General features: G+C 41.7%; 1 protein-coding gene across 15 annotated transcripts in view; it reads left to right on the forward strand.

The window, feature by feature from the left end:
* The window catches only part of szt2 (SZT2 subunit of KICSTOR complex), a 117935-nt gene that overhangs the window by 90719 nt on the left and 14333 nt on the right, over positions 1 to 12883 (forward strand). For 10 of the 15 annotated variants that reach the window (XR_012947762.1, XM_076079160.1, XM_076079166.1 and 7 more), the window contains 5 exons: positions 981 to 1183; positions 1872 to 1968; positions 3189 to 3269; positions 4843 to 4917; positions 8797 to 8862. Coding sequence is in view for 13 of the 15 variants with exons in the window: in XM_076079160.1 (XP_075935275.1) it covers positions 981 to 1183; positions 1872 to 1968; positions 3189 to 3269; positions 4843 to 4917; positions 8797 to 8862 (522 nt within the window). In the remaining 2 variants the exon portion in view is untranslated. Of the gene's footprint in view, positions 1 to 608; positions 874 to 980; positions 1184 to 1871; positions 1969 to 3188; positions 3270 to 4842; positions 4918 to 8796; positions 8863 to 12883 lie in introns of those variants that run through there. The other 5 variants (XR_012947763.1, XM_076079168.1, XM_076079171.1 and 2 more) reach the window with 5 other exon arrangements.

The raw sequence follows: 12883 nt of genomic DNA on the forward strand, positions 1-12883 counted from the left end.
ACACAACGAGGTCAGCAACGCCTGTAATCAGCTGTCCATGTTAAATTAACCTGGTAGTCGATCGATAATCAAGGATGTTGTTTGTGATTTTACGGGAAAGGGTTGTGTGAAAGGGGCGTGACCAATCAGGGAAGGGCACTGTAAAGACTCAATCAAGTAGTGAATGCTGGTGTCGACGTCATCGTTTTAAAACAGATACGTTTACGCACGTCCACACTAGGACTTAACCCCGGAGCTTCCAAACTTATCCATTCTCGGGAGGATTTTTAAACACATTTGTTTTCGGTGCACTAAAACTCGGGCGTAGTGTGGACGCTCAGTGTAAACTTAGCAAAACGTATGCGTTATAAAAATGGAATGGTGTGGACATGGTCTTAGTCTGAGCTCATCCTTGACCAACTTACTTTGAGAGGCCTTTGGGGATACAATGGATTCATGAATACTAGGGAGGACATCATCAAGCTATTATAACCTAGTGTCTGTTAGCCATAGTTTAAAGTAAGTTTTGTGTGCTTCAAGCCATTACCACAAACTTTCATTTTGTGGGCAAAAGCGGTAGTGTTTAAGAGCACCAGAGTCCCTTTTCAAAACCTCTCATTTTACTGCAGCAGGGTCTGACAGTCTGCTCAGCACAGTTCTGGTTCTGGTTCTCTCCACGCCTCCCTTCCCTTCAGCGGTCCCAGGGAAGCTCTGCTCCTAGCTGCAGGAGGAGGAGCTGCTGCTGAAGCAGTTTCTGGTGAACCTGAGAGAACCGGACCCTGGTGGCACCAATAACAAGCATTAAGAATAACTATATGGAAATAGCCAATCTTCTCGGCGATGGTCTTGTTTACTGATGGAGGTCATACAGATGCATATGTGTATGACATTGAGTTTTATAATCAGGTAAAAGTTCATACAAATAACTTTAATCTACACGATGGCACAGAAATGAAGGAGTTGTTGTGTGTTTACGTGATGTCCGCTGTTCTGTGTGCCAGAAACGCCATCGCTCCAGCGACTCCACGGCGTCCGGTCGAGACCGAAGCTACAGCACTGACTCGGCCGACATGCTGCCCAGCCGTCTGAAAGAAGAGCCTTGGCTGCTGGAGATTTCTAGCACCTTCCTCCAGCAGTACGTCCAGTACCTGCAGAGCATGGGCTTCATTCTCGTGCAGGTCCGACCTCAGTCTCCAGCTCGCAGGTCTGTCTCTGCAAAAACAAGAAAGAGAAAACTTTCCTTTAATTGTTGTTGAATGTCTGCTTGTGACCATTGCTTCTCTTTACCAATATCGTTTGTTCTACATTTGTCCTGATATTTGAGGCTTCCCCTTTGATCAAATCAGTCTCAAATGTATGTGAAGCTATCCTCAAGAAGACACGCATCAAATCAGTAGATTGTATTTAACACATTTTCAAGTAGGACACCATTTTTAAACAACGTTGGAAGCTTTCTGTTTGCTGTTTGAAATGGATGAACTGGCTGACCGTTGCATTAGTCAATGGGTGCTTTGTGTTACGCACCATCACAAAGTGTGTCTGCTCATTTTTTCGTGCAAAACTTTCAAAAATGCATCGCTCCATTTCTGCCCCTCTTAGTGTCCTCTCTTCCTCCACTGAGAGCAGCACTCATCCGTTAGTCATCACATGTGTTTTGATCCTGGTCTGACCTCTGACCTCGCAGCGCTGCCGCCCCGTGGCTGATGTAACCAGAGCAGATGCGGGGCAGATGCCTGTCACTTTCTAGGCTCAGACCGTGGGACTCTCTCTGAATTATGTCTCACGGCTCGGCTACGCGCTGCTGGCGGTCCGTTGTCCCTCGGGTCCAGACCTCTCTGGTTTAACCAGACCCTATCTGACCCCTGTCCTCCTCGCCCCCCCATCTCTTACAGCATCGCCCGGGCTCGTGCTGCCATGCTGAGCTCCATGTCATCGGAAGGGAGGATGTCTTTTTCTTATGTAAAGCAGAAGAGCGAGGACAGCCCTAAGGTTAGCGTTAACCTCAGAGATGCACAAATCTTATTCTCCAAACACACACACACACACACACACACGGGATCGAGCCAGGCTGCTATTGTAACAGTGGCCCCTCTACATTTGGAGTGTCTCATTAAAAGTGAGTCCATGCATCCAAAAACAGTTCTTCCATTTGTTCCTTGTAGCTATATCTCATTTGTAGTTTCTGAATATATGTTTTAGAAGCTAGAATAATTAGTAATAGAAGTAGTGCTTAAGTTCAACACGGTTACTTACTACATACACTATCTAAAGCAGAGATCAAGACCGTTTAGGCTGTTATAGCGTTAGAAACTGGTACATTGCTGTTCACTAAAGGTGTTTGAGCTGTTATTGAATTCAGATCTTGATCCTCGTCTGACCTCTGACCTTTACAAAAAGGCTCTGCTGTTGTAAACATTTTAACTGCATTCATGCCTCCGAAGACGATGGTGATAGAATGTGTCTGGTGTCGCAGCAATGAAAAAAGGCCGTGCAGTGCGGCACTCAACTAGCTGCTGGGCGTTCAGGAAGCATGTCAGGTAGCGGTAACCTTTTCATTGCTGCTACCGTCAGTGAGAGGAGGCTCGGATTAGAGTTTCCTTGTACTTGGGTGCACACTACTTCAATAACTCACAAATATGGACTGGCCCTCTACAGAAACCCTGTTCTGACCTGGAACTGGTTCTAAATTTGTAATAATGAAGATATTTAATCAGGTACTTGACGAAGAGCAGAAAATATGTACATTTACATCATTTTATGATCATTTGCATAAGCGATATTTTCCACTGCTTGGCTCAGTCTCCATCCACTGCTGGTGTTGTGTTAAAGTCTGGTTCCCCTTCAAATAGGGTTTCCTGTTCCGGTGCCCTCCATTGTTGGGGTTAGGTCAATAAACGTCCTCCCAAGGTTGTAGTCACAGGTGCACAGGCACAAGTAAGAAATAATGTTAAAAGTCCCCTCATGACATCTACAATTTAACATCTTGTTAAAACAATAGACAGACTTTGGCTTTGCTGTTGTAAACATTGCAGCTAGAAGCTATGTTTAGTTTCTGTTCTAACTGTTTAATAAATGTAAATGTATTCTTTAAACAGTACCAGTCCCGATTCACAAAATTGGTTCAGGGGCTTTATTACTCTCTTTAAAGCTCAAACACCTTTATTAGACAAACTGTGATTGTATGACTCTTCTGTAAATTACCTTTGCAGATTGCAGCATCGGGCACCACCGCGTATCACCTCCAGAGGGCGCTGCCAGGGGGCATCGTGTTGATGGAACTGGCTTTTCAGGTGAGATTAGGATGACGAAGGGCACTCAGAATCATCCAACATCACAAAGGTACATGTGTTGGTGCCTTTTTAGCACATTTGGGACGGTTCATGTGTGTTTTTCATGATATTGCCGACAATTTTGTGGAGCATACCACAGATCTTAACAATGACTTCCCCCAGACGATTGTTGATGTCAGTTTGTGACATTGTGCTATGAAAACAACTTTTTACAGACTTCATACATCTTCTTAAAATAGTCAGGAGTTTAAAATATGGTTTGCATCATGTTACAGTAACTGACAAAGTTGGATGGATTTCAAGTCTCTTTTGGTTGATATTCAAACACTAAAGTTAGTGTAAACCAGTGGCTTTGTTGTTGAACAACACTACCTATATGACCTTATTCTTGTGTATGCTAGAAGAAGATTTAGTTGGTCCCAAAACATAGTTTGTCAAATGCGGCAAAATACCACAATCTCCTTTTACATCCGGTTGCATTTTGCAGTATGTAAGCCAGCGTGCTTCTTTGCCTGTTCCGACCCACAATCCATTTTTCACAGCGATATATATATCTAGTTTTGAATGCAGCCTAATATCACTTCAAGACATGCTGGCAGCTACGTGAGCCAGTTCTTAGGCACAGTGGTGCTTCGAGCTAAATGCTAACGTCAGCAGGCTAAAAGGCTCACAAGCATGAAAACATGTTGATGATTGGCAGGTGTAATGTTCACCATGTTCACTACCTTAGTTTAGCGTGTTAGCATGCTATCAATATTGACCTGATAATGGTGCTAGATGAGAAAAGTCAGCGGATCCCCAAATGTATTAGGATTCATCATCTGGGGACCATGACATTTTGATAACATTTAATGGCATTCCATCCTTTCAAGCTCCTTACCCTCAGTCTATTACGCAGACCTTCTTTCAACAGTTTGTAGTTTCCCAGCCCATCAGTTTCAGGGTCCCGCCGTCACACCGTCATGGTTTACTGGGACGTGTGAATAGAACAGAAGCCGTTGTGGATGTTATTGTAAACACCAGTGCTGTTCATCACTAATTCAATTTTCCCAGAATTGACAAAGCTCCTGCGGAGCCATAGAAGACATAATACAACTGTTTCCTCTGGAACTGAGACAAGACTAGTGAAACAAAGCAAAGGGTTGACTGTGACCTGGAGATATTAGCGGGACTAGGACTAACGTGCGATTGCATTTCCATGTTGTCAAAGTACAGTGAGTTTGACCCCCGTGTGCATTGTCTGCTTTTCCAGACATATTATTTCCAGACAAACATCACAATTAGTTTCCTGGTGTCTGGGTTTTTGTTCTGTTCTTCGTTACAGCTTTAAATAGCCACAGTAGGCTCAGTGGGAGATGAACCCACTGGGACTTAATGTTGTGCTTGTGTGGCTCAATTAGTCTTGAGTTTCCATTGGAGGCCATTTGAAAGGTCTGAAACTATCATCCTGTCTCTTTGAAAGCTGCAGCTATGCCGATGAACAGTAAAGTAAACTTCAGAGTGCCATTCTCCCCTTGGATGTGTTTTTCATGAAATAATCACGTGTTCTCCATATGCCTTCTCCTTCCTCCAGGGGTGTTACTTCTGTGTGAAGCAGTATGCACTGGAGTGTTCCCGGATCCCCATGGGCCAGACAGTCAACTCCCAGGTAAATGACTGACAGAAAGCTGCACTCTGAGCTGTGGCTCTTCCCTCCGTGGGGTTTTGTAGGATTGAAAGCATGAAAGAGGACCGCAGGTCAACTGATCTCCTTGTGTAGCAGTGGTTTTACAGCAGGGTCCAGGTGCCTGTGGGGGAAGGTTCTGGGCCCTGAATCGGGTTCCAGGGATTCTTAAGAAAGGTCCAACTGGCCGAGGGTCTTCAGGGTCCTGGGGGTCAGAGAGAGTGGGCAACTGAAAAACAAATAGAAATACAAATAGATGTTTAGTCTTGTGTTTTTACTTGGTGGTCCATGGTGCAGCGATGCTTGAGAGGGTGTTTGCTGCTATGTGCTCTTTGCTGTAGTCGTGTTGTATTTTGCTGCTGTGATAACATTGCTCTGGGTTTTTCTGTCGTTCTACATCTTTGGTGCCAGATGGTCTTTGCTGAGATTACAGGTCTGGGGGAAAGTTTGGTAATAGTCTGTGTGATGTCCCATTTCTGGGCTTATGTGTTGATGAAGTTTGTGCAGCTGGTGCTCTCTGATTTCTCTGGTCATCAATAGTGGAGGCTTTTGCTCATAGAACCTACAGTTATCAGAGGATTAAGCTGCATTTATTGTTATTGTCAACAAATGCCATGAAAAGACTGAAACCAACAATGGGCTAGTCTGTCTCGATACTCCCTCTCTTCCCTGTCTGTGACTCTCTGTAACCAATAATGTATTTGTTGGGGACTATTTTCACCACATTTGGGGCACTAGTTTAATCACCCAGGATATGACCAAATCTTATAAATTCAATCGTATTTGGCAGAGAGCAAACAGAGCAGATAACAGCCGAGCTTCATTGTGGTCTGCCACCGAGTTACTCACAGTCATGTTAATTAGCGACAGCTGACCGACCGCCAATGACGTTCGTCATTTTAACTGGTGAGAGCGACGGTCAGCGGCCACTAAAAGAGAACATAAACATATGTCGTTTATGGACATGTGAACAGATGAAAGAGTGATGCGACGTTCTTAAAGGGAGTAGAGTCTGGAAATGGCAGCCGAGCTGTTTGCATCCTGGCAGCATCCCCATCGGCCTCTTCTGACAAACAGCATGAAGGAACATTGCTTTACTGCACCAACAGCTGTTACTAATGCTACCGTTATTTGAACAATGTTTCTGTTAAGTAGAATGACAATAAATCCAGGTCCAGAAATTGTGAGATAAATTCAAAATGCGTTAATTTGGCAGCACATCTTTATACATTTCTGTATTTCTTTGACCTCCAAATGTACCATATTTAACAAGCATTTCTCTCTGGACCTGGGCTTCTATCCGTTGTTGACACTGGATATATCTCTTTTGTTTTTGGTTCAGAACCTTTCAAAAGGTAGCCCGCCTGTGAAGATGAGATCCTGATGCTCCCCGAGAGCGATTCTTCATCTGGAGAGAAAATAGCTTTGCTTCAGTACTTCCACTCACAGGGTGTTACTCACACGATGGCACTTTTTAGACTGCATTGCGTTCTCCAATCCATACGCTGTCACGCCGTGCATTCCCACAGATGAATTACTGCAAGAAAGAAAGAAGTTTCTTTGTCCAGCAGACAAACATGCAGAGCTGCCTGAGAAGTGAAGTATGTCTAAGACACTGAAGCTCAGCGCTGTGCATGTGTGACTGAGGAGGTCTTAAGGGTTATTCTGTGGTCTTTCTATCAGCTCTTACAAGATGGCATGAATTGCTATTAATTTGCTTTCATGTTGTTTCTTTGCTTAAATACTATTTGCTTCCTGTTTTGGGAGGCTGGGTGTTAAAGCACTTTGGCAGTGTTTCTTCACAGGGAGGAATACTGAGGGACATTCAACAGGCTAATTAGTTTGAACTATTACAGTGAAACATGTATATTTGCTCACATCGGTATTTTAAATACCAAAATCTGCAGCCAAATCAATTCATTCCTGGAATTTGGTTGCAGGGTTGAAGTAAAGCCGCGCAAATCCTTCACTTCAAGTTAAACTTTGGGAAACTTTCCCCTGACAGTTGCCGTTAGCCAGTAGCACTTTGTCTAAGCTTTGAGGGAATGTTGTAGCTTATCAGCTGAACTGCACCGTCCAATTTATTTTAACCCTCCTCTGCTGGAGTCCAATGGTTTCAAGACGGTTATGAGACAGAAAATTGATGGACAGATATGTTTCTAGAGGTGCTATATAACACCCACCATGGGAGAGTGTCTTCATTCACTGCTCAGGCAGCCATGACTCATCATATCTTTACAGTGACAATAGTTGTTTGATCTGAATATTGAATTTAGGGCCTTTTAACATAATGTCCCGTTAGCAAAATATTCTGGATAGATGAGCAGTTTTTTAAAATATTTTTGTAACTTCAAAACCCTTTGCCCGTATATAGATGTAGAAGAAACCTGACTCTAAATCTAGTTTCCTGTAACTTTAAATACATCATTTGAGTTCAGAGATGGCTCTACTGTGTGGTCTACACATGATCAGAGGTGAGATTTAGCATTTGTGAAAGACTTCAGGCTCTTCAGATGTGACCCTGACCCTCAGCTTCATCTCCTGCTGAAGCCCTGCTTCTGTTAGGGGAGCGTCACAGGCCGGCTCCATTCTCTCCCACGTGTGACTCCTCCCTTTTCACATTCTGGAACCAGTGCACTTTGATGTGACAAAGGCACAGACTGATGTTTTCAAAGATCTCATGGCATTTGTTTCCTCCGGGGTGTGTGTGTGTGTATATATACGTATGTATATATGTGTAAAGAACAGGCGTGCATGATCAAATTGTTGGTGTCTTAATTGAGTTTCAGGGTCCCGCCGTCACACCGTCATGGTTTACTGGGACGTGTGAATAGAACAGAAGCCGTTGTGGATGTTATTGTAAACACCAGTGCTGTTCCTACTGTGACGAGGGGAAGAACACAGCAGCACAAGTATAGAGGAGTCATTCTATCAGTACACTTCCGCAGCATTATCTAGTTTGCAAACATGAGGTAATATTAGAAAGGCTGTAGGTTTGTTTGGTTGCTCATGGATCTGTGTGTCCATTTGTAAGAGGGACATTATGCTTTTCAGAAGTTACACATTCTTGTGATCGTGAAATCTCAGATATACCTTGAGGGATTTTTTTCAAATTTGGCACAAACGTCCCCCCGGACTTAAGGATGGACTGATTCCAATCGGTCAGTCAAAGGTCACTGTGATCTCACAAAACACATTTTTGGCCATAACTCAAGAATGTATATGCTAATGATGACACTTTTACACACATGTCTGATAGGATAAAATGATGAAGTGATGATTTATATGAAAGAAATGGATGTAATCTGCAAATTGAGGAGTTAGCGGTAACTGTAGTTTCGCAATAAAAACCTACTGCTTCACATTAAATGCATTTGTAATGAAACAGCCACCAGAAGTGTTTCTGTTTGCATTGGATGTGTCTTCAGTTTACCGCAGCACAGAGGGGAACAGCTGGGCTAATGCACCGGTACATAAGGTGATGTTATGCATAGGAGATTGCCATTGCACTATAACTTGATGAATGTATGTAAATACTGTATATACAATCAGTGGTGTTTTACACAGTAACTTGTGCTGCCTAGTGGTTTCAGTAGTGGACTTCCTGACTAGTCGGATAGCTTGGTAAAATGGTCCACTGGACAACAGATTTCATGATCTTCTTCTAATGACCTCTGGACACCGGTCTTATGAGCTGGAGGTCCACAGCTCTAATGTGTACCTATGTAATGTGTGTCTCATTGCCTTTCTGCAGCATGGAAAAGGTTTGAGAAACCATGTTCTTACTGTAGTATCTCCTCAGTCTTCCTTTCATCCCATCTGTGTGTGTCTGCCTAGTCCCACCTCATGTCATCTCTCCATCAGGGCAGCCTCCTCACCAAACCTCGTTGCAAGCCGTTTCCAGATGCCAGCCCAGTATCAGACTGTGCGGTATGTCCCAGCCATTCTCAAGGGAGGGGTGTCTCACTACAATCAGGCTTCACCCCTCCCCGCCGCTCTGCTTGCTGCCATCAGTCCTGGTCTCTTCCTTTTCAAATCTACATGTCTGTGTTTTTGTCTCTTCCATAATGAATGGGTTGCAGTATTCAAAGTGTTTTTTCATACTTGTGGGACGGACAGTTGCTACGACATACAGCTAGACTACAAAGCCAGTAGCAGGTCTAGCTGGATGAAGATGGTTTTACGTCATTAAAGGTCTGTGATAGAAATATCTTCTCTTTGAGGTTCAGGCCTCAAAAGTCAAGCGCTCGTTTGATTTCCTTTTCCGTCTTGACTTTCAACAGGCTGTCCGCCTCTGTGCTTGCTGGTTTGGGTGTCGTGGGTTTCTCAGCTTGTATTTGTGTAACTGTTGTCCCCTCTGCCCTTTCTCTGATCATCGTACTATATTTCCTCTTGCATCTTTGGTTGCCAGGGGGTTGACTGGAGCTAGGACTTCCTTCCAGGCCTACTTCCACTCTCAGTTCTAGCATCTCTTTGGGTTTAAAGGGCCATGATTGAATAACATAGGGCTGTGACCATGACATTTGGTTGGATTTGGTTCAAATCCTAGTTAAATGAGGGATTGATTTTGTGTCAATGACTACATATTTGAGGCAACAAAAATGATGTGGAGTTCTCCAGGGTTCAATTCTAGGCCCACCTCTGTTCAAACTTTACATGTTCCCACTAGCGTAAATAAGGCAAAACTACTGAGTGCAAAACAGTGATTTGATGTGTCAAAGAAGTCATTTGAGGCCTGTAGCAATATTATCACAACACACAGTACATATGGGCTTTAGTTTATAGGCTGATTCTAGTATTTTCAGATTTCCATACCTGTGTAAAACATTTCACATTTGATGAATTCACATATATGTATTTATTGTTATTCATAACATTCTCATATGTTTATAGAAAACTAAGGTTGTGGATGATTGTTGTCCCACATTTGTTCATCAAGATGGAAACATACATTTGACATCATATTTGAAATTAGGTACTTAAGAAAAAAACTACAAATATAAATCATAATTTTGTATTTTATTTAAAAGCACAAGAGGTTAAAGAAAAAACAAATCACATGTAGGCATACAAGGTTTTGGATGTTTCACATGAAATTGTATGTTTCATTTGTTAATGTCAACAAGGACTCAATCAGAAAACTAGATGACAGTCGATACTACCACATTAAAGATAGATCTAATACTACCACATTAAAGATAGATCTAATACTACCACATTAAAGATAGATCTAATACTACCACATTAAAGATAGATCTAATACTACCGCATTAAAGATAGATCTAATACTACCGCATTAAAGATAGATCTAATACTACCGCATTAAAGATAGATCTAATACTACCGCATTAAAGATAGATCTAATACTACCGCATTAAAGATAGATCTAATACTACCGCATTAAAGATAGATCTAATACTACCGCATTAAAGATAGATCTATACTACCACATTAAAGATAGATCTAATACTACCACATTAAAGATAGATCTAATACTACCGCATTAAAGATAGATCTAATACTACCGCATTAAAGATAGATCTAATACTACCACATTAAAGATAGATCTATACTACCACATTAAAGATAGATCTAATACTACCACATTAAAGATAGATCTAATACTACCACATTAAAGATAGATCTAATACTACCGCATTAAAGATAGATCTAATACTACCGCATTAAAGATAGATCTATACTACCACATTAAAGATAGATCTAATACTACCACATTAAAGATAGATCTAATACTACCACATTAAAGATAGATCTAATACTACCACATTAAAGATAGATCTAATACTACCACATTAAAGATAGATCTAATACTACCACATTAAAGATAGATCTAATACTACCGCATTAAAGATAGATCTATACTATCGCATTAAAGATAGATCTATACTACCGCATTAAAGATAGATCTAATACTACCGCATTAAAGATAGATCTAATACTACCGCATTAAAGATAGATCTAATACTACCGCATTAAAGATAGATCTAATACTACCACATTAAAGATAGATCTAATACTACCACATTAAAGATAGATCTAATACTACCGCATTAAAGATAGATCTATACTATCGCATTAAAGATAGATCTATACTACCGCATTAAAGATAGATCTAATACTACCGCATTAAAGATAGATCTAATACTACCGCATTAAAGATAGATCTAATACTACCACATTAAAGATAGATCTAATACTACCACATTAAAGATAGATCTAATACTACCACATTAAAGATAGATCTAATACTACCGCATTAAAGATAGATCTATACTATCGCATTAAAGATAGATCTATACTACCGCATTAAAGATAGATCTAATACTACCGCATTAAAGATAGATCTAATACTACCGCATTAAAGATAGATCTAATACTACCGCATTAAAGATAGATCTAATACTACCGCATTAAAGATAGATCTAATACTACCGCATTAAAGATAGATCTAATACTACCGCATTAAAGATAGATCTAATACTACCGCATTAAAGATAGATCTAATACTACCGCATTAAAGATAGATCTAATACTACCGCATTAAAGATAGAGCTATACTACCGCATTAAAGATAGATCTAATACTACCGCATTAAAGATAGATCTATACTACCACATTAAAGATAGATCTATACTACCACATTAAAGATAGATCTAATACTACCACATTAAAGATGGAGAACAATGAAAGAATTTATATCCAAGAACGTTTGTCAAATCACTGTACTAGCTACCCATTTGTAAAATACCTTACTGTCCACCAAAATGACAGTGTTTGTATAACATACATGTTTAATTATCTCTGTTTTCCAGGACAGAAGATGTCAATGGATGTCACCATTATGAAGCTTTCCTATCATGACTCCTCTTGTCTGCTCTTTTTTTTTTTTTTTTAAATCAACATGCTTTGTGTATTCTCTTCTTCTTGTATGACCCAGACTGATTACAGCTCCTACCATCAATGTAGCCGCTGTCATTAAGTTCACCTCCGCTGAGAGAGAGAGGCTGACGGGAGACGAGCTGCAGCCCCGACGACTCAACCTGACTATTTGTTACACGGGGTGTTTAATTAGCTAGAACATGAACCGTTTGGGATTACAGGTTAGGAAATAATAAATGTTGGCTTGACAGTGGAGAGGACGCACGCAGGAAATGTGCTACCTCTGAGCTGAAGAGCTTTTTGTCGTCCCAATGGCCTCCTGGCTCCATCGACAGCAGGCGAAGAGGTCACACTTAATTAGTCTGCCAGACTGCGGGGAACACCTCCGGGGAGAGACATGTTAATGTTTGTCTTTTTCATTCCACTGTGCCAAAAGAATATTCTTCTGTCTCATCTCTGCGGATGAGGGCGGTGATGATGCTGAACGTGTCCCGCCCTTGTGCTAGTTTGTGAACAAGCATTGAGACGGGGAAAAGGTGCCGCGAGGTCCCACAGTTGAAGGTTTTCTCTCGCTAAAGAGAGCCGAGCAGGTTTTCTCGCCTCTTTGATTTGATAAAGCCTGTTTGTAAAGGTTCCAGGCAAATGGTTCAGATGAAAGTAAACGCAGCAGGAGCGTTCAGCCCTCCCCGTAAACTCTCATTGTGCTGTAATTAACTGCACACTGCGGCCTCTCTCTGCAGCCATTCACATTTGCAATTAATGCTTTTGTCAGCCCCCTTTTGATGTCGGATTTAATTAAATAAGATGCTATTGTGAATGCGATTGATATCAAAGTTGCTTACAAAAGGCTCTGGCCAAGAAGCAATGGGAGCAGCAGGGCTTTAAGGTGCACCGCACAAAGCTTTCGGGGCCGGCTGCAGCTGGAATGGCAGGTTGTACTCCTTCAAATGCAAAGCAGGTTCACTCGTGGATGATTACACAGATAACCGGTCAGAGATGCTATTCACTCCCAGCAATCTGTGTAATGAAAACGGCCAGACTTATCAAGAAG

Source organism: Anarhichas minor, unplaced genomic scaffold, assembly GCF_050575085.1.
Source record: "Anarhichas minor isolate MPS153535 unplaced genomic scaffold, ASM5057508v1 ptg000071l, whole genome shotgun sequence".
Classification (NCBI taxonomy): Eukaryota; Metazoa; Chordata; class Actinopteri; order Perciformes; family Anarhichadidae; genus Anarhichas; species Anarhichas minor.